General features: G+C 41.6%; 1 protein-coding gene across 3 annotated transcripts in view; it reads left to right on the forward strand.

Annotated features, from left to right (window-relative positions):
- Positions 1-19,162, forward strand: part of IDUA (alpha-L-iduronidase) — a 49,129-nt gene that overhangs the window by 21,718 nt on the left and 8,249 nt on the right. The window contains exons 3-9 of one of the 3 annotated variants that reach the window (XM_075488464.1): positions 13,341-13,423; positions 14,093-14,200; positions 14,858-14,953; positions 15,521-15,723; positions 16,149-16,328; positions 17,961-18,177; positions 18,774-18,989. In XM_075488464.1, the coding sequence (XP_075344579.1) occupies positions 13,341-13,423; positions 14,093-14,200; positions 14,858-14,953; positions 15,521-15,723; positions 16,149-16,328; positions 17,961-18,177; positions 18,774-18,989 (1,103 nt within the window). The remainder of the gene's footprint in view (positions 1-13,340; positions 13,424-14,092; positions 14,201-14,857; positions 14,954-15,520; positions 15,724-16,148; positions 16,329-17,960; positions 18,178-18,773; positions 18,990-19,162) is intronic. The other 2 variants (XM_075488467.1, XM_075488466.1) reach the window with 2 other exon arrangements.

Consider the following 19,162-nt stretch of genomic DNA (forward strand, 5'->3'; position numbering starts at 1 on the left):
AGCAACATGAGGGTGGAAGGGAAGCACATCTCACCTCTGTGATGCTAAACTAGTCATGGGTTCTTAAAACTACTGGCTGTTACTAAGAACTCAAACTTGGTGACAGTAGTTGTGACATTCCAATCCCAAAAGCTAAAGAAGGTAATTTAAGTCTTAGTAAAATCCTCTTTCTTGCCCCTTTCCTGTAGAAAGTCTTGTCAAGCATTCCTGTACCTTTGCCATTCCCAAGGTAGTTCTTAGAATAAAAGGGAAGCAGTAATGCGCTAATTTGCATAATGAATTTTGCACACTGGCGGCAGTAAGATAGTGCGTCTTTTTGGTCTTGTGCACCACAGAATAGAAGACGGCTTTATTGCTTCTGTTAATTTCTTTTCAGGCCTGCAGTATTTCTTTCTTGAAGATAAAATGACTTAAACTCAGTCTCTCAAATTTGTCCTTTCATCCATTTTACTGCCTAATTCTTAGAACCAAGAGTCACCTTCTCTAATGACTTCTTAAAAGGTGCATGATGTCTGCTTCAGGACCAGAGTGAGCTTGCCTACTCTGTTCTCCCTTACAACATGTTACCAATATTTGGAAACTCTGCAACTTCTAGTATTTGCAATCCTGGAATTTGCAGAATAATTGGGTTTTACCCCACTTGACATTTTTTTGAAAGAGACCTCTCTGCATTTCTCTCCAACAGCACTTTTCCCAATATCAGGCTCCTAAGAGTACTACAGGATGTTCAGGTTATCACCTGACCCCTACTGTATAGAGTCGGTTGTAACTTTGCTTTGCCTCAAGCTAGCCTAAAAATAACACTTCCTGAAATTTTAAAAGAAAGAAATGTCAAATTATAATTTTCAAATATGTGAACGCTATTTGGGCACAGCACCATTCAAATGAGGCTAAATATTTCTGGACAGGACAATTCCACGTTGGGAAAAAAGTGACAAAATGAAGCAGTCTCTTCTTCTGTCTCTAGGAGTTGTGAAAATAATCTAGTTTTGAAGAAACTGCATTTTATGATGAACAAGCTTTACTTAACATACAGAAGTACTGACAGCAGAAGGTTCATCAGTGCTTTAATTATGGAGATGCTGGTTCACACTCCATAGCATGAAGCCATTAATCAAGGCTTCAGACCAACAATAATTTCTGAGTGGGCAGCTCCTGGCATCCTGGTTGAGTTCCACTGACCCTAACAAAGCAGGACTAAGTTCTAAAAGGACTGCCTTTCCATGTCAAATGCTCAATTGTGTATTTAAGAAACAATGGTAATTGGCCAAAATAATCAAAAGACATGCTACAATGAAACACCTATGTTTAAGAATAGAAACTACATTAAAAAAAAAAAAAGATTACTATTGACCAGTAATTGAGAGTTTACAGATGATTTTCCTTTGTGTGACTTACTATTTATCCCTATGAAAAGATGAATAATATTAACTGGATAAAGAACTGTAAAAGGTTAAAACCAAAATCTACCTGAAAGTATTTATGAAATAAATGCTGTAAAGAGATAAAATATATTTGGCTTTGTTGGCACATTTACTTGAGGATTTCAGAAGATTTCAGAACAATTCACGGCATTACTACATACCATTCATATCTGGTAACCTAATTATATACTTAAAAAAATAATGCTAAATTAGCCATACAGGGAAGGTTAAAAGTGTTTACTGGGTTACAATCCGTACCATCAAATCTTCAGAAGTACATAGCGCAAATGTAATAGCCTTGTTCTTCCTTCTGTGCAAGTGTTTGAAGTTCATAAATTCAGTGAATTATAAAAAACACTTAAGCCTAATGTCTGCATTATTTAAAATGCCCTCAAGCCTCACTTAGTCTATGATTTACCTTTATACCATAGTGACCAGGTGATGTGCCTAAAAAGCACGTTTGGTTGTGTGCGATAGGAAAGATGGGAGCACTAAAAATAAGCACCCACTCTTTTAAAAGCCTCTATGTGCTATGCCTAACATTCCTTCTCTAGCTGTGGCAAGTGTCCAGTGCAGCTGAAAATGGTGTGTATATGGGAGGGGAGGGACATGTTATTGATTAGCTTTTTTAAAAAAAAAAAAAAATCTTCTGTAGTCCCTGCTGCAGGAGAAACTCTGGGATCTTCAAAGTTCAGTGCAAATGTATGTATTCAAAACTGAGTAAGACTGTCCTTTACTATGAATCCCTTCTTCTATTTCCCACTACAAACACAGAACCGACTGATTAGCACTTACCAAAGGCACAACGTAGCTGCAGTAGTTCCACAACAGATTTCTTATCAGCACACAGTAGCACAGTTCCTCAGGAGCACAGCTTTCTACAAGAGTAGATTAGAAAGTCTGTTGTGATATAGTTTACGTCTGTCCAATGATATTACTCCAGTGGTGTTTACAATGAGATAACATAAATAAATAGTAGCACTGGAAAAAATCTTTGTCCTGTAGAGTGTAATTACAGGTAGAAGATAAACTTAAAATCATTACATTATAGGGGCTGGTAATCTCTGCCTTCTTACTCATCCCTGCTATTCTGTTTTAATAGAGCCAGTTGCACTACGTGGAGGTCAAATAGAAATGCAGTCCTGACTTAGCTTTAACAGTTTCAGGGGTTTAGTATACTTACTTCAATTAGACAAAAAAATACTCTAATGTGTTAAATGAGATTAGGATAGGCAGCGTGTGGAACTGTCCTTACACACAGTGTTGAGCTGTCCATGGTCATTAATGGAGTTGTGTCCTTTGAAAAAGGATTTTTATTAAAATACATCATGGAGGGGGCTTGGCTAATAAATCTTATGTCTGGGAAGACTTTACATACCTTCAGCTGCCATTGAGTGTAAAATGTCTGAGCTTGTCTGCCTCATAAACAAAACTGCCTGTTGTTTCATCCCTAAACAGCCAGAACTGTGGAACCTGAGCCTGCTTATTGATTGCTTTAGGATGAACGTTACTACTGATATTTGTAAATCTTAGAGGCAAATTTACTGTAGCAAGGATAGTTTCTCAGGAATACTGAAGCTTCTTCACCCATTCCTTGCATTCATGTGTAATCTTAACTGGATATTCAAAACCCATTGCCGTGTGCAAAGAAAATAGAGGATTTCTTACTGCATTGTGAGGTAGATTTTCATGTTTCATAAACACAGAATATAATGCACTTTTATACTGGAAAGGGAGGTATTCTTTATATTAGTCGAAGTTCTTTGGGATGGGGGAGGAAAGAAGAAGAAAGGGTTATACATGAACATGAAGACCATGGAGTTGAAGAGCTGTCACTGCCATATTTAATAATACATCACTACCCGAAATTGTAATGCTAAAACCAGGTTCAGAATAGAATTGTCAGTTCTGTTTGGAGAGACGTGTAGGTTTGCATCTCATTGAAAACTGTCTATAAATGCAATTCGTTAGTTTTACCTCCTTAATTGTAAGAGGTTTTGCCATATTTTACATTCAAGAGCCAAGAGCAGACACTGGGATGCCATTTAAAGAGCTGCTCTTTCCAGATTGGGTTATAGTGCTCATTTGTCATTTCTGAAATACTCAGAAACCATTCGTCACAAAAATCTTGCAAGATTAAGAGCAAGACAGTGGATGACATTCATTGTGCCCTTTCACCATCATAAGTTATTAAACGTCAGTAAATTAGGAAATGAACTTGGTATCATTTAGTAAAGACCTCTTCTATTTTTCGTTTTGCAAATAAGTGATATATTCAAGTTAGACATAGAGTTGCTTGTGGGCAGGCAAGGACTGATATAGAAAGACACACCTGAAAGTACATCTGCCATGCAAATACATCCAGGAGCAGCTGGACTTCGTCAGACAGCATGTACTATCTCTACTTCAGACATTAGAGAAGTACATCAGCTGAGAAGTCTAGCTGCAAATCTTCATACCTTCAGTGTTTAGCTCCATGTTTTTCTTTTCTTAGACCGTTTGTTAGTTGTCCCATTACACACTCCTCAATACAGGTATCACCAAGTGGAAACAACTTTTGAGAACCGTAAGACGGAAAAAGTTAAACACCTGATAAAAGTAGCACACTGTGCATTAATGCAAAATTTCAGGTCCAGTTACAGCATGTGAGTGGAAGGTATGAGCAACCTGAGTGCTTGCAAGATGTACAGAGCAGACTAAGTAGAGCATTTTTAAATTTGGTTCTTGTTGCATGTTTAGCAGCAGGGAGGACAATAATTCCGACTCCTTTTTGTGATATTACACAACAGTAAATAAGCTATGTCCTGTGCTATAGTTGGATTCACATACTTTCGGACTATATTTCCACATACAGCTAACAGGCAAAAGAATAGAAGGGGCATAAACAGAAAATAAAGACGTGAAAATGAAGGAGTGACAATAATAGTACTGTGAAATGAAGCCAGTAAGTCAAATATGTACCATGGAGACTTGTTACTGAAGGTACAGTATTAGGGTGGGTGCTTGAATTAGAATGCTGGATGCATACAGAGAACAGTTGTGCTGCTGCTCGGAAAGAAAAGTTCAGTGACAGCTTTCCCAGGCAGTGCCAAAAGGAGTTATGTGCTTGAAGCGAGCTAGTTTTAGCACTTGGTCATCATTCCTCTTCCTTGTGCATCTGAAAAGTCACCCTTTAATCTTCATTATGGATTTAGTCTCCCTATCCCCTCTTTCCAAAACCATTGCTTATAGATGACATTATTTGGAGTTCCATCATCAAGGACAGCATAAAACCACAATGAACATTTTACTTGTAACCATGTGTTATGCAGGAGGAAATCACTTCCATACCTCAAACTCAATCAGAAGGAAAGGTGTCCTCTAGCAGCCCAGCTCACAGGTAGTGACTGAGCCTACCTTTCAGTCACTGACGGAGCCTTTAAATTTGTAGTGAAGAATCAGTCAAAAAGCATTTCCTGCTACTGGATTTGCCTTATCATTATTTGATTAATTCCCTTCATAAATGAACGTCGACACAACAGATCTCAACAAGGGATCACAACAAGATCTTACAACAGTCTAAATTATCCATGCCTAGATGATCTGATTGGATATGTTCGCATGTCTGGAGAGGCCAGATACTAAAATACCTTATGCCTTTGCCTAAATTGCTATGCTTTCGTAGCCTGTTTCCTCTTTTACATCTTGAATTTGTTTTAAAAGGGGGGAAGGGAGGGAGGAAGAGACACAACAGTCTACAATATTTTCCTAGCAAGCTAACTCACCTCGGCACAGGAAGCTGTTGATGCTTTGTCTGCCTCTCTCTCTCTTCCCCCCACACACAGCACGCTCATTGCTGAAAGAAGGACTGAGACTGTGCTCACAAAAGCAGGCTGAGTAAGAAATGGAAAATCATAGGCTGTGATTAGCATCAGCTTGAAAGCATTCATTGTTTGCTTGCACTTCTGTGGATGTGAGTTTTAGCCAGATCACAACAAGGATTTTGTGAGTTGCTTTGCAAGGTAAAGGACAAATAACGCTGTTTTCAAAGAGGAAAGAAGCTAATTAAGATGCTGTATAAATCAAAGTCAATTCTATTTTTAAGCATTTAAAAAAATAAAAAGATTCAGCTGAATGCACAGCCTCCTGGCTGGCTTGTAGAAGAGGCAGTGATTTCCAATAAATAACAGATGTTGTATTTTGCATTTTTGAAGCCAGTTTGTTCCTAAACCACAAAGATTCATACCCATCCTTCTTTTTGCACATGTATCATGCTGGTTGGTTGTGTGAATGGATTAACTGTGACAAGCTGTGACATCAGCAAGGGCTGGATGCTGCCTGGCTGTATGGTTTTGTAATGCATCCTCCCATTATTGCTGGGCTGAGTCATCCACGCTATAGGGTGAATGAATTACGTGTAGCATGGGCCCAGCATGGACTGAAGTCTTCGGCATTGTGCCTCTGTGCAGAAGCTGTGCCATAATTGTAAAGCAAGCAGATTTTCAGTCCTCGCTGACACAAATGATATAGCTGAGAAGCAAATGCAGAGAAGTATTAATGCTGATAAATAAACCCAGCAGTGATAACATGCCAGTTCTTTAGCATGGGTGCAGTAGTCTTTGGCCTTGCAACTTTGAAAAAGCCTCTGAATTATGTTTTTGTTCTGCAAAGCATGTGTGAAGAGCACAGGCTGTGTTTTGCCTGGGGACTGCTGGGGAGAAAGAATCAGTGTTCATGATGGTTGTTTTGGGATATGGGGATTTCATGGAAGGGAGCTGATTCATCCTACCTGTAGTGATCATAGGAAGCGAGAGTGAGTGGAGCAAGAACAGGGTAGAAGCAGCTCTGGTGTGAATGAGTACCGTATTGTCAGCTTCCACTGAATTCAGAAGGGGGAAGTGTTATTTATTAATAACCCAGGAGCCTGCTGATTTCATAGTTATCCATTAATGATCTTGTGCTTAAACCTGAAGTACCAATCTAGCAGGGTTTTTTTGGTTGACATTGACGAAACCTGGAGCAATAACTGCTGAGAAGGCAACCTCTGGAAAGGTGAATGCTAATGAGGGCTATTCTGCTCTTCATATACTCTGAGGTATCATGTCCATAGTGCTTACAGTCCCTTAGGACCTGCTTTTAAGGTCCAGTTTTTTTTAAGTACTCAGCATAACAAGAAGCTTATGTAGACAATTGGTGCTTTTGGAGCAAACAAGGTCTTTGCAACAGCCTGAACTTTAAACTGGCTTCATTTCATTCCTCTTAGCTGCAAAAGTAAGTAAAAAACAAGGAGACAGGATCCTTTTGTATTGTAAGAGGGACTTGGAGGGCAACAAATTGCCCTCTTGGAAAAGATAAACTTGCTGACATTTCCTATCCAGAGTTTTTGACCTTCATCTTGAAGATGCTGTGCTCACAGCTTATGTGCTTCACTGTCACTTCAACAGCCTGCTCTCCTGGCTAAAGAAATAAGGCAGTTACTTCTGAAGACAGTTCCTTCTGGAGGACCTGGTAGCAGCAAGAGTTTGAACTGGTATCGTTTATCGGTGTTTGTTCCTACATCTTTCCAGTGAATATCTTGGCTTTGGACGCTGCACTTCTCTCCAGGTTAGATGGGCACTTATGTCTGTTCTGGAGTGTTATGATCCCTAAAATGGCATCACGGACTCTAGGAAGGCAGTAAGCAATTCCTTGGGACACTGTATCTAAGGATGCTCCTGATAGTAGTCACTTACTGCAACAACTGTTTACTCTTGATTTACTCTTGAGAGGGGGAATTTAATTATCATGCATATTTACACTCATCAGAACAACAGTGATTGTGTTACCATTGGTCCACATCCTGGCACCATGGCCAGGGGAGTGTATGTTTGCAGGAACCATCTTACAAAGCCGGACAAAGATGGTCTGCCACACAGCTAAGCATCTCTAGCAAATGAATAGTGATATGTAATATGATCATTATCTCAGCAGACACCATAGCAGGGTAGTATCTTAGATTGCACTTTCACTTCTCTCTAAGACTGTAACACAGAAAACCTCGATGGAGCAGGTGGCTCCCTCATGGAGTGCACCTTTCAAGTCTGAGGTTGGCCAATACCCTGCTGAAAAATTTTTTTACTGTTAAGGTGTCATTTGCACCTCTCCTCTGCCAACACCTTGTGCCATTTTCTGTCCCAGTTTCTTGGCTGCATTTGCCACTAGGCACGCATTCTTTCCCAGCAGAAGCTCCCAGTGAGGATGTAAGCAGGCTCTGCTGCCTTGGGTGTGGTGTTAGCCAGCCACTATGGCCAATCTACCAGAAGAGAGGCTGTTCTCAGACACTGGTGATAGCAAGCCAGATTATGTTAGCTTCTGATGTGCATGGTAACTGTGTCCACCAGAAATGCAAAGGGAGGCCACACCAGCTGAGTGAGAATGTCAGGATGAGAAAGGCACTACTCCCATATATAGATATTTCCTGATCATATCAATCCTAGGCCAGACGTAGCTTTCTTCAATGGAATAGCTCTGTTGATGGTTACAGAATCACAGAATCACAGAATCGTATAGGTTGGAAAAGACCTTTAAGATCATCGAGTCTAACCGTTAACGTAACACTACCAAGACCACCACTACACCATGTCCCTAAGCACCTCATCCAAATGTCCTTTAAATACCTCCAGGGATGGCGACTCAGCCACTTCCCTGGGCAGCCTGTTCCAATGCTTGATAACCCTTTCAGTGAAGTAAAATTTCCTAATATCCAGTCTAAACCTCCCCTGGCGCAACTTGAGGCCATTTCCTCTTGTCCTGTCACTTGTTACTTGGGAGAAGAGACCGACCCCCACCCCTCTACAACCTCCTTTCAGGTAGTTGTAGAGAGCGATAAGGTCCCTCCATGTTACCTTTGAGTTCCTAAACGGGCTGCAACCTTCTGACAGGGGTCAGCCACAAGGCTTCCTATCCCAGGAAATTTTGTTCAGTACATTACAATAAAGTTTGATAAAGTTAGCTTGACGTGTTATCAGAGATTCAATACTTGACCAAAGATTACCTGGAATGGAAAGACTCCGTGCCTACGTTTTTCTTGCTCTCTTCTCTGTAGATAAGATATTTGGTCCAATGTCTGTGTGTGCACTTGCTTTCCAGGGCATGCAACTATATCCCTGGACAGGATCAACTGAGGACAGAGGAGAAGCAGCAAATGCTGGGCACAGGAGGGAAGCTGTAGCTGTAGTCTATGGAGCAGTGTCCATAGCTGTGCTACCTGGTGCAGATCTGGCTGTGATGCCGGGTGTTGACAGCCAAAGCTAGCTTACCTCTGCACTCCCAAGAGACTACGTTCGTGAATGGGAGTAGGCTGAAAGTGGCATGAATAAGAAGCACACCATTATCTTACAACACTTTGGCAAGTTATCCAGTAGCTGCCTATGCACCTGAAAAGAATTTCCCTCCATACTGGAAAAACCTTACTCCAGTGAAGGGAGGCAGTGGAAAGCTGTTAAACATGGGCCTGTGACCTTTGGCTCGGCAAAGGATGGCCCACAAAGCAAGCCCTTCCAAGGAAGAGAGCAACAAGATTTTGCGACAGCCAGCGGACTCCCCTCCGTACTCATCGCTGCTCTTCATGTTCACAGCGTGGTTGTTGCCCTCAAAGAGGCAGCACATACAGATGGGTCTGGAACTGAGACCATAACAAAAGCTGGAAAGACACCTCACCAAGCAGGCAGCAGTCTCTGGAGTGTAGCGGCCTCAGGCCTGGGGCTTATAAGGGCATCAGTGCCAGGATGCCAGTATACATGCTTTAGTGTAGTTGCTTGTTATGACTGAAGATGAGGAAGGTCTTACCTGGCAAAGTTTCCCAGAAAAAGCCCAGTTGAGGAACATTTGAAAGCTAGGCACAGACAGGACAGTGACTGCTGCTCCACATCAGAAATACCAACAGCAAACGATGAACAATCCCAGTCAGGCAAGCACTCAAATGACAAAGGACGTAGCCTTCTGTGTGTTCATTAATGAGGAGAGTGGTGTCTAGAAACCATGACTTAAGGACAGACAGATCAGAAGAGGAGCAGGCAAAAAAAGGCAGAAGACTGTAAAAGTCTGTGCGCTTGCTACCAACGGCCTGATCACAGGAACACGATGCTGCACCAGCAGGTCCTAGGTCAGATGTACAAAGTTTTTTTGAACAACTTTGACAATGTCAAGTGAATTTTTCCTGGGTCAGGGATTTACCTTGTCACATGCCTGTAACAGTTTTGACCTGGTCTTCAGTGTCCTAAAATTATATTTATAGCACTCCTGGTAACAGCCTGACAGTTGAGCCAATCTTCCCCACGCAGAATGTTTGTAAATAATACCAGCTTGTGAGGTTCCTGCTGTGCCTCACGCATGGCAGTCAGCATGGCTTCCAGGCACCACATGGCATGCAACCATGCAACCCACATTCTAGTGATCTTGTATAGGTTATAAAAAAAGCGCATCAGTTTCACATCAGGAAGTAGTATGGGTAAGGATAGGATCAAGATCTGAGAAAGTGGCAATCCTATCAGTCAAGTAATCATTTTATTAATAGGAGCATACTGCCTAATCCATTTGCAAGAAAAGCAAGAAAAGATTCTCATAAAGTGACAGATCAGCCAAAGGACATAAGAAATGCCTTTACACTTACACATATAACACAGGATCTCATGTACTGTCACTTCAGTCATGGTTAGCAATGGCATTCTGTTTTAAATGTTTTATTTAATTGATACAGGAGGAAAAATGTGTACTATGTTGACCTTAGACTGGAGTCGGGAAGACACTAGTTCCTTTGCTATTATCTAAATGGCGTTATTAAGTTTTTACAAGACAGTAGAGTTAATCATTCTTGTGCTCACTGACTGTAAGTGTGCATGTAAGCAAATATTTCAATAGAACACAGGGTACAACTGGAAATAGTTAATGGATCTGAGGGAGCAGATCTACCTTTTGCAACAAAATATTTGTCTTTGAACTTTGGAATAGGACTGTCAGACTTTTTTTTTTAACCTCTGTCTAAGCCCCCCCCCCTCCAATTCCAAATGGCTATTCTTCAGTTCAACAGGAACTTCTGAAATGCTCTTATGGATACTAAAGTAAATAAATATCTTTCTGCTTTTTGCTTCCTTCACAGCTGCACCATTTGACTCTGGCAGGAACTGCAAGCCCATCAGTGGCTGCAGACATGACAATTTCTGTCATGGTGGTAGGACATACTTTAAAAGAGAAAAGCCAGCTTCAGGTCTTTGATAAAAGAGCGTGACCATGCTGGGGCTAAGATTATGTGCTTGGTTGCATCACAGGTGGAACTGGTACAGGGGATGTGGCTTACGTTACTTTTGTTTTGCCTGTCCTGTGTTCCTCTTCTAGATCATAGTCAGAGATGCTGATGGCACTTTGTCCTCTTCACATTGCACAGTTCCCTTCTTTATTCACTAGGCAATTCTGTCAGCCCTTCTTAATTCTCTGAGAAGTTTGGGATTGCTATTACAGGTTCTTCACTGGAACCTTCCTTTGGCAAGGAAGCACAGAGGAAGAGCCTCAATCTAAGAGGCTCAGAAACGCAAGGGAAAGCACAGAAAGAAACAAGTTGTGAATCTCAGCACAGAGCCCAGCATTGATTTAATGGGTCTGCTCACTGTCCCATTCTCACTTTTTATCCTGTCTGCCCAGCGTGCCTTGCTTGCACTGATCAGTTACAGGAACTGTAAGTGATTGTCTCTCCCTCTTCCATCATACCTAGGACATTGCATCTGCAGTTCACTTGTACAGCTTTCCACCCAAGCTGAGGCAAGGTGCCTAGGAAAGAGTAGGCAAGACAGCAGAGGCAGAGCTCAGGCTGCAGTGTACCAGAGGAATTAGGTGTACTGCTCTGGCAAGGCTGGAGAAATCAGCTTTGAGAGGTGCTGGCAAGACCCTGATCAGCCCTCCTATATGACCAGGGCTGGACTTATCTCAAGGGTGCTTACAAAGCCTTTTGCTCAGGGCATACTGAGGTCAGAATTTGGGCACCAGGCCAAGGCTGTGGCTTGGGCCAAATGGCAGTAAGTCACACTACTGGAATGCTGTCAACAGAAGTTCATTTTTAATTCCTATTTGGCACTTCATACTGGCAAAACTTCTCCTGCCCTGTCAGATTTCAGTTAAATCAGGCCACAAGTTCAGAAGTTATGGGAAATCATACACCGACCCATATATTACATAATATTTGTTTTCACTGGATACCAGGCAAGAAAAGCCTTTCAGAAATTTAAAGTATATCTTAAATGTATCATAGATAAACTGCAAATGCCAGTTTTCATCCCCTGGGTAAAAGAACTCCAGTGTTCCCATGCAGGTGCATGCCCAGATTTTACTACCTGTGCTCCTGCAAGATTCACTGATACAAAGGGGTGCATCATGGGGCTGCTCCTAAGTCTTTGAACACATGTATTCAAAGCTGGGTAAAAGGATTGCAGCCTGAGATCCTGGGAGTACAGGAGAAATAGTAAGCAAATGCTAACAATGAAGTAAAAATTACATTGTGTGCATAAATTCAGCATTCTTTGAAAGATACAAAGTTATTTCTCAGCTGGACCCAAACCCATAAGAAGCACTGCTAAGAAAGCTATATTACATATTGCAAATTAAGAGAATATTAAGAAGCTGCGTATGAGACAAGGTGGAAACCAGGTAGCCTAGCAAATGGAGGCAGGTAATCAAAGTAGGTAATCAAATGGAAACTGAAAAAACAGCTTAGCCAAAAAAAGTCTAGGTAAATTTCACTTCAGCAAGGACTTAGAAATCTTAATATTCTGTTAAAAACTGAAAATCCAGCAAGCAAGTTCATTATATTGCTTCTGTTGCTGCTGCTGGAATAGGAAAAGGGCATGAATTGGACAAGAATCACAGAATCACAGAATCGTATAGGTTGGAAAAGACCTTTAAGATCATCGAGTCTAACCGTTAACGTAACACTACCAAGACCACCACTATACCATGTCCCTAAGCACCTCATCCAAACGTCCTTTAAATACTTCCAGGGATGGCGACTCAACCACTTCCCTGGGCAGCCTGTTCCAATGCTTGACAACCCTTTCAGTGAAGTAAAATTTCCTAATATCCAGTCTAAACCTCCCCTGGCGCAACTTGAGGCCATTTCCTCTCGTCCTGTCACTTGTTACTTGGGAGAAGAGACCGACCCCCACCTCTCTACAACCTCCTTTCAGGTAGTTGTAGAGAGCGATAAGGTCTCCCCTCAGCCTCCTTTTCTCCAGGCTAAACAACCCCAGCTCCCTCAGCCGCTCCTCATAAGACTTGTGCTCCAGACCCTTCACCAGCTTCGTTGCCCTTCTCTGGACACGCTCCAGCACCTCAATGTCCCTCTTGTAGTGGGGGGCCCAAAACTGAACACAGTATTCGAGGTGCGGCCTCACCAGTGCCGAGTACAGGGGCACGATCACTTCCCTAGTCCTGCTGGCCACGCTATTTTTGATACAAGCCAGGATGCCATTGGCTTTCTTGGCCACCTGGGCACACTGCTGGCTCATATTCAGCCGGCTGTCAACCAACATCCCCAGGTCCTTTTCTGCCAGGCAGCTTTCCAGCCACTCTTCCCCAAGCCTGTAGCGTTGCATGGGGTTGCTGTGGCCCAGGTGCAGGACCTTGCACTTGGCCTTGTTAAACCTCATACAATTGACCTCGGCCCATCGATCCAGCCTGTCCAGGTCTCTCTGCAGAGCCTTCCTACCCTCCAGCAGATCAAGAAACATGGCTTGCATATGATGAACACCAATTACTTTAGAGGAAGTAAGTTCGTGTACAATTCCAAGAACCCTAGCTACATGTAAATTTTGAGAGCCAAAAGAAGGCAGCCATCTGAGCCATTATCTGCAATCAAGTGCCACCTTTGCTATAATATTTACATTTGTACTTTTTGTTACCTATATTCTTCAGAGTGATGAATGGGAAACTTCAGTACAATTTTACTGCCTTGGATAACCTTATGGATCGCCTTTGGGAAAATAAGCTAATTCCAGGTAAGGGCAGCTCCCTACCTCCATAACTTGCTACATCTGTTTGCCCATATTGTGCAATCATCAGAAAATTCTTAGAGAACGTTGCTAAAGCTGATTTTGATAAAAATTCATTCTTTTCCTACTTGCCTTTACCTCATGTCCATGTAAATGTAAACAGTGGGAGTAAAACACCATTAGGTCAATTAAGACAATACAAATGGTTTACATTGCTTTCAACAACAGTTTGCTATGTATGAATTGGGAAATGAGATCTCTTGAAGAGGAGAAAGCTTTGTACCCATTAACATGTACCTAAAAGGGCCAGAGAAGCAGATACTTAGGCTATAGCTTCCCTTGAATTTCTGCAAACATCTACTGTTTAAAGTTCCCTCTGAGCTCTGAATTTATGATGTATTGATATAGTATCAAGTATATTAAGGATATAGTATCAAGTATATATATATATAGAAGTATTAGTATTGATTACTATAGTCATTGACAAGTAACAAGTGTGAGCAACCTCAAATCTGAAATATTCCTGGTGGGAACATGTAGAAACAGGAAAGAAAGCCTATTTAATGATGCTTCTTCATTAACAAGTTTGTTTCAGATAATGCAATAACCCCTTTGTTAATCAAAAGGAGATAGCATTCACAAAAAAGGGAGACCAATCTTTTGTGTCTTTTTTAGGGTTTGAATTGATGGGGAATCCATCAGGATATTTTTTAGATTTTGAAGATAAAGAACAGGTAGTAAGATGGAGAAACTTAATTACACTTCTGGCCAGCAGATACATAGGTAAGTTCCAAAAAAAAAGAAGAAAAAAGTCCTGTTATTTATTCTGTTGTAATCCCTTCTAACTACCCCAAAAAGTTCTGTGTATTGTGATGAGTTTCAAGGCCCTGGATTTTGGCACAGAACAGGAAAAAACCCATGCCAGAACAGACAATGGGATAATAGCCCCTTTTTTTGCTCATCCATGACCAACATCCTGAATGAGTAGTGTGTTCTGGGTAGCACATTTGGCCTGCCTCTGAAGACTGACTTTTAACTTCGTTATGTTGTTGTGGTTGTAAACCACCAGCTTCCACTAGAACATGATAACCTGAATACTTTCCACATGCCAGCTTCAAATATCTCTAATGAGACAGAAGCCTCAACCTGAATTAAGGCTAGGTGAGTGCCCTAAGCACAAGGCTGTCATTCACATCACCTCCCTCTCACCTTTCATCTTTTTCAAATATTGCTGCATTTCATCGAAAATGAGAGATCATTTTGAAACTACCAAAATCACATTTCCCTTATTATTAAAAGTAGGTAATATTAATACCCTGTTGTAGCTCTGGGTGCTGAACCTCACCTGCAGCCCTAGTTGATAGCATTGTCTGGATCAGTGACTAATTCATAGGATTGTCTGAATATGCAGCTCACTGATAAATGAGGCCTCTCCTACAGACAGGTATGGATTGGAGCATGTTGCTAAATGGAATTTTGAAACGTGGAATGAACCAGACCACCACAACTTTGACAATGTGTCTATGACAGTGAAAGGTAAGAATGTTTTGGAGCACTTACTGGTGTAGTAAAGTGAGACAGGTGTGTGGGGTGGGTGGAGGGGTGACAGTGAGAAAGAAGAGATGCTGGCAAAGAAATAAGGTAGATAAGAGAGATAAGAAATGTGAAAGGTACACCTAGTCTGTTTTGCTAAGGTCATGTTACTGACTACACTTTGTTCCCTACTTGGACATCAGTATAAATACAGGGATAGTAGAAAAGGGAAAACAGAACAGGAGTTACACTAAGAAGACGCAGTTCATTATTTGGATATAAAGTAAGGTTACTGGGGGTGAGGGGGTGAAGGGTGGAGTGAGAGGAGAACTGTTCATTGACAGATGCATGCTTTGGGAACCTGTCCTCACAAGACCTTTGGAAGAACCTTGTGAATGCAGCTGAGGTTTTGATGTCTTCTCATGTTGTCAGTGCACAGGAAGAGTAGCCCCAGCTTGTGAGATCCTGCCAATAAATGCAATAATAGAGTTATAACGTCTCCCTGTAGTTCTAGATCAAGATTCTGTATTGAGTTATCATCTTTGATATATGCATCTGCTTGGACTTCAGGGTTTCTCAACTATTATGATGCTTGCTCAGAAGGATTAAGAGCAGCCAGTCCTCTACTAAAATTTGGAGGGCCTGGGGATTCCTTCCACCCCTTACCCAAGTCACCCATATGCTGGACTCTTCTGTGTCATTGCTACAATGGAACCAACTTCTTCACAGGGGAGACTGGTGTAAGGCTGGACTACATCTCTCTCCATAAGAAGGTCAGTCCAAGATTTCAGTTTAAGGCTCTTTTTTTAATCAGTTCAATCCAAGTTGCATTTTATTCTGATTTATGAAGTGATTTCCAGATGAGTGTCCAGCCTGTAGCAGGAAGCATGGCTACCTATTCTAACGAAACTTTGAAGATGTTCAGTTGCAAGACTTTAACTCAAAGCAAATTTGCCTTTGCCTAATTCCCAGGCGGAAAGAACTCCTCTACCTCTTTTCCATTTTATGTTCTAGGAGGAGCTCATGCAAACAGCACATGCTGTAATGGATTAGGTAAAAATACTAATATTGTCTGGCCCACAGCTCCTCAGGGAGTCCGGGAACATGTTTTCAGAATGTGTTTATGTCCGTATGTTATATCTGTGTGTTTACTACTGTTTGTTCACTTTCACTAAGAAGATATGAAATATTGTTGCAGGGAGGTGGGAGTTCTCTCTACATCTTGCAACAAGAGGTGGAAGCAGTTGAACAAATTCAGAAGCTGTTCCCAAATTTTGCTTCTATTGCCATATACAACGATGAAGCAGATCCAATGGTTGGATGGTCCATTCCACAACTGTGGCGAGCTGATGTGACCTATGCAGCTATGGTTGTAAAGGTAACTCAGTTCATTGACACTCTTGTCACAGTAGGGTCTCCTGATGCGTTAATGCAGTTGCAAAAGTAGACTTACAGTCAATTTTTAAGCAGCTACTTAGAATAATAGATCAAACAAAAGGAGAGCTCCCTATTGATACAGCTGGGGTTTACCCGAATAGTCTGTTTTCAGGAGCTTTATCTAGTTTGTATTAGTTTTCTTCATCTTCCCTCTAAAAAAAAACAACTGAGAACTAGCCTTCCATGTGTTGGAGAATGTGTCAGATATTGTATACAGTCCCCCAAGTTAGATCCACCTGATAAGACTATACCCACACATTCTCTCTGCATGTAATACTACTGCTATCATCTCACTACTGCTAGCTATCATGTCACTTATGTGAGACATTATTTCCCAGCTCCTTCATAAGTTTTGTCTCATCAAGAGACATCAGGTATAATTAAGAAGTCCCTTGAGCTCTCAGCATAAGCCCATTATTTGGTTTTGGATAATGACTGTACACGTGGCCTTATTAATTACTGCTAGTAATTACTGCTGTTGATCAGAAAAGCAGAAGGAGAAGAGAATGCTCAGCATTCCTGCCCCTGCAGGAATTGTAGCATGGCCCCAGAGCAAGCTCAGCTCTTGCCCCTGCATAGCAATAGTTCCCACCGCAGGCCTATTGCTTTGTGAGCCACTACCTTATACCGCACTGAGAGTCCAAGTGCTCCTGTGCAAAGCAGTAATTCCCAAACCTGGGAGCACGTATGTCACTGGAAACAAGATAGGTCTTACTAGCTGCTCCTGTGGAGACAAAAACTCCTACCTCCTTTAGGCTGCATACAGAAGCAGTCTTCTCCAAAGCAGCAAGTCACTGACTGCATTGCAGGGAGTTTGTGGGAGCAAACACAGTGTTTATAATGACATGGTGATATGAAGGGAGAAAAAAAGACACATCCAATGGAAAATTAACACCGGGGTGGGTAGGAGGTGGAGCCCTGTATTCCTTCAGGGACACAATTATGAGACCTTTTCAGTTGTCAGCCTTCTGAAATTCTGTTTGATTCTGATACTTAGGCACAATCTGGTAAACAGAGAGCTTGGGAGCTCTGACATTTTGCAGGAAAGCAGTAGAGCAACCAGTGAAATAAAGGGAGAACTAATTCCATGTTAGCACCAAGTGGGTAAAATGACTTGTTGAGGAACAGAATCCAGGACCAGCTCTCAGACACTCGTGTAATGGCTACAAAGTAACGCTGGAATTGGATAACCACTTAGATTTAATTCTGGTAGTAAATCCAGATTACTAATTTAATATTCAAGACAGAGGAGCATCATTTGTAGTGCAGTAGTCAAGGAAATAGTAGTCAAGGAAATATATTCATAATTTATGCAGACTACTAGTAACAGTTATTTCAGAGAATTTTTACTGGCAAAACTATGTGGATACTTCAAACTTTCCAGTGATTAATGTATCACCTAAAGAATAGTTTCTCCACGAGTTGTGAGGAACAGTTTAGTTCTTCAAACTTTTCTAAATGGCAGAGTGACAGCTCTTTTCAATATGCTGTAAAGATTTTAAAAAAATACAGACATCATGTGTTTGTTGGATTTTCTCCAGGGTGAAGTTCCATCTTCTCTATGACTTTGCAGGTAATCATCCAGCATCAAAACCTGCTCATTTCCAAAGCCAACAGCACCATCAACTACACACTGCTGAGTAATGACAATGCCTTCTTGAGCTACTACCCCCATTACTTCACACAGCGCACTCTGACAGCACGTTTTCAGATGAACAATACAAAGCCACCTCATGTCCAGATGGTGCGGAAACCAGTGCTGACTGTCATGGGCTTGCTGGCACTGCTAGGTATAGTAACCACTGATTAAAGAGCACATCAGTAACCTCTTCTACCTAGAAGCTTGCTGCCTAAGAGAGATTATTCCAGCCATCTCACCATTGATAAAAGCAGGATTTCTCCTACCCTCTGTTTACCAGCTGTGTTAAGAAAATGAAACTTCATGTCCTCTGAGAAATTATTAGCTCAGGAGATGTTCCTGGCAGTCTGTTATCCATTTGATTTAATTTACTGCTTTGTTTATACTCTCTGTATGCCAACCACTCCTTTTTTGTTGACTGGTACTTCCCTCTTATGCCATCATATCAGGCTACAAATGTCTTCAAGAAATCCCCACAGCTGGAAGACCCGTGCAGCATACTAAAGGAAGATCCTAATTCACTGTTACATGCTTAGATGTTGCTAGCTGAACTGCTAAGCATGAGAACTGCAGTAGTATGTGCATGCTCTGCTGTTGTAAGATAAGCCTGACTGAATGCTGTACCTGGTAAAATAAGCTAGAACATAGCTCAACCTATAGATCCCCATATTTGGACCCTTCCTGTATCAGAAGCTGACACAGGACTGACTAGCAGTGATGCTTACAGAGTTGTCACATTTTTTAAAGGAGAAAAGCAGATTTTTGCAGAAGTGAGCAGCAGTGAAGGTGAAAGCACTCAAAACAGCACAATTGGTGTCCTGGCATCTGTGCACACCCCAAGTGAGATGAAACCCTCAGACAGCTGGCAAGCTACTCTACTGATGTATTCAAGTGAGGATAACAGGACTTCATCCAACATCAGCACCGTCACACTGAACGCCATCCACTTCCCCAAACTTAGAGGTAAACAAACATCATGTAGGCAGCTCACAGAATTGATCTTTAGCCTAGAACATCTGCTGAAAGACTTCTGCTGAGTTGCCTTTCATTGCAAGAGTGAGTTTCATTTGCTAACTTTCTCTCCCATCTTTTGGGCACTCCCAGATTTTCTAAGGTATGATGGTGCTCTTCTAGGA

The sequence above is a fragment of the Mycteria americana genome, chromosome Z (assembly GCF_035582795.1).
Source record: "Mycteria americana isolate JAX WOST 10 ecotype Jacksonville Zoo and Gardens chromosome Z, USCA_MyAme_1.0, whole genome shotgun sequence".
NCBI lineage: Eukaryota > Metazoa > Chordata > Aves > Ciconiiformes > Ciconiidae > Mycteria > Mycteria americana.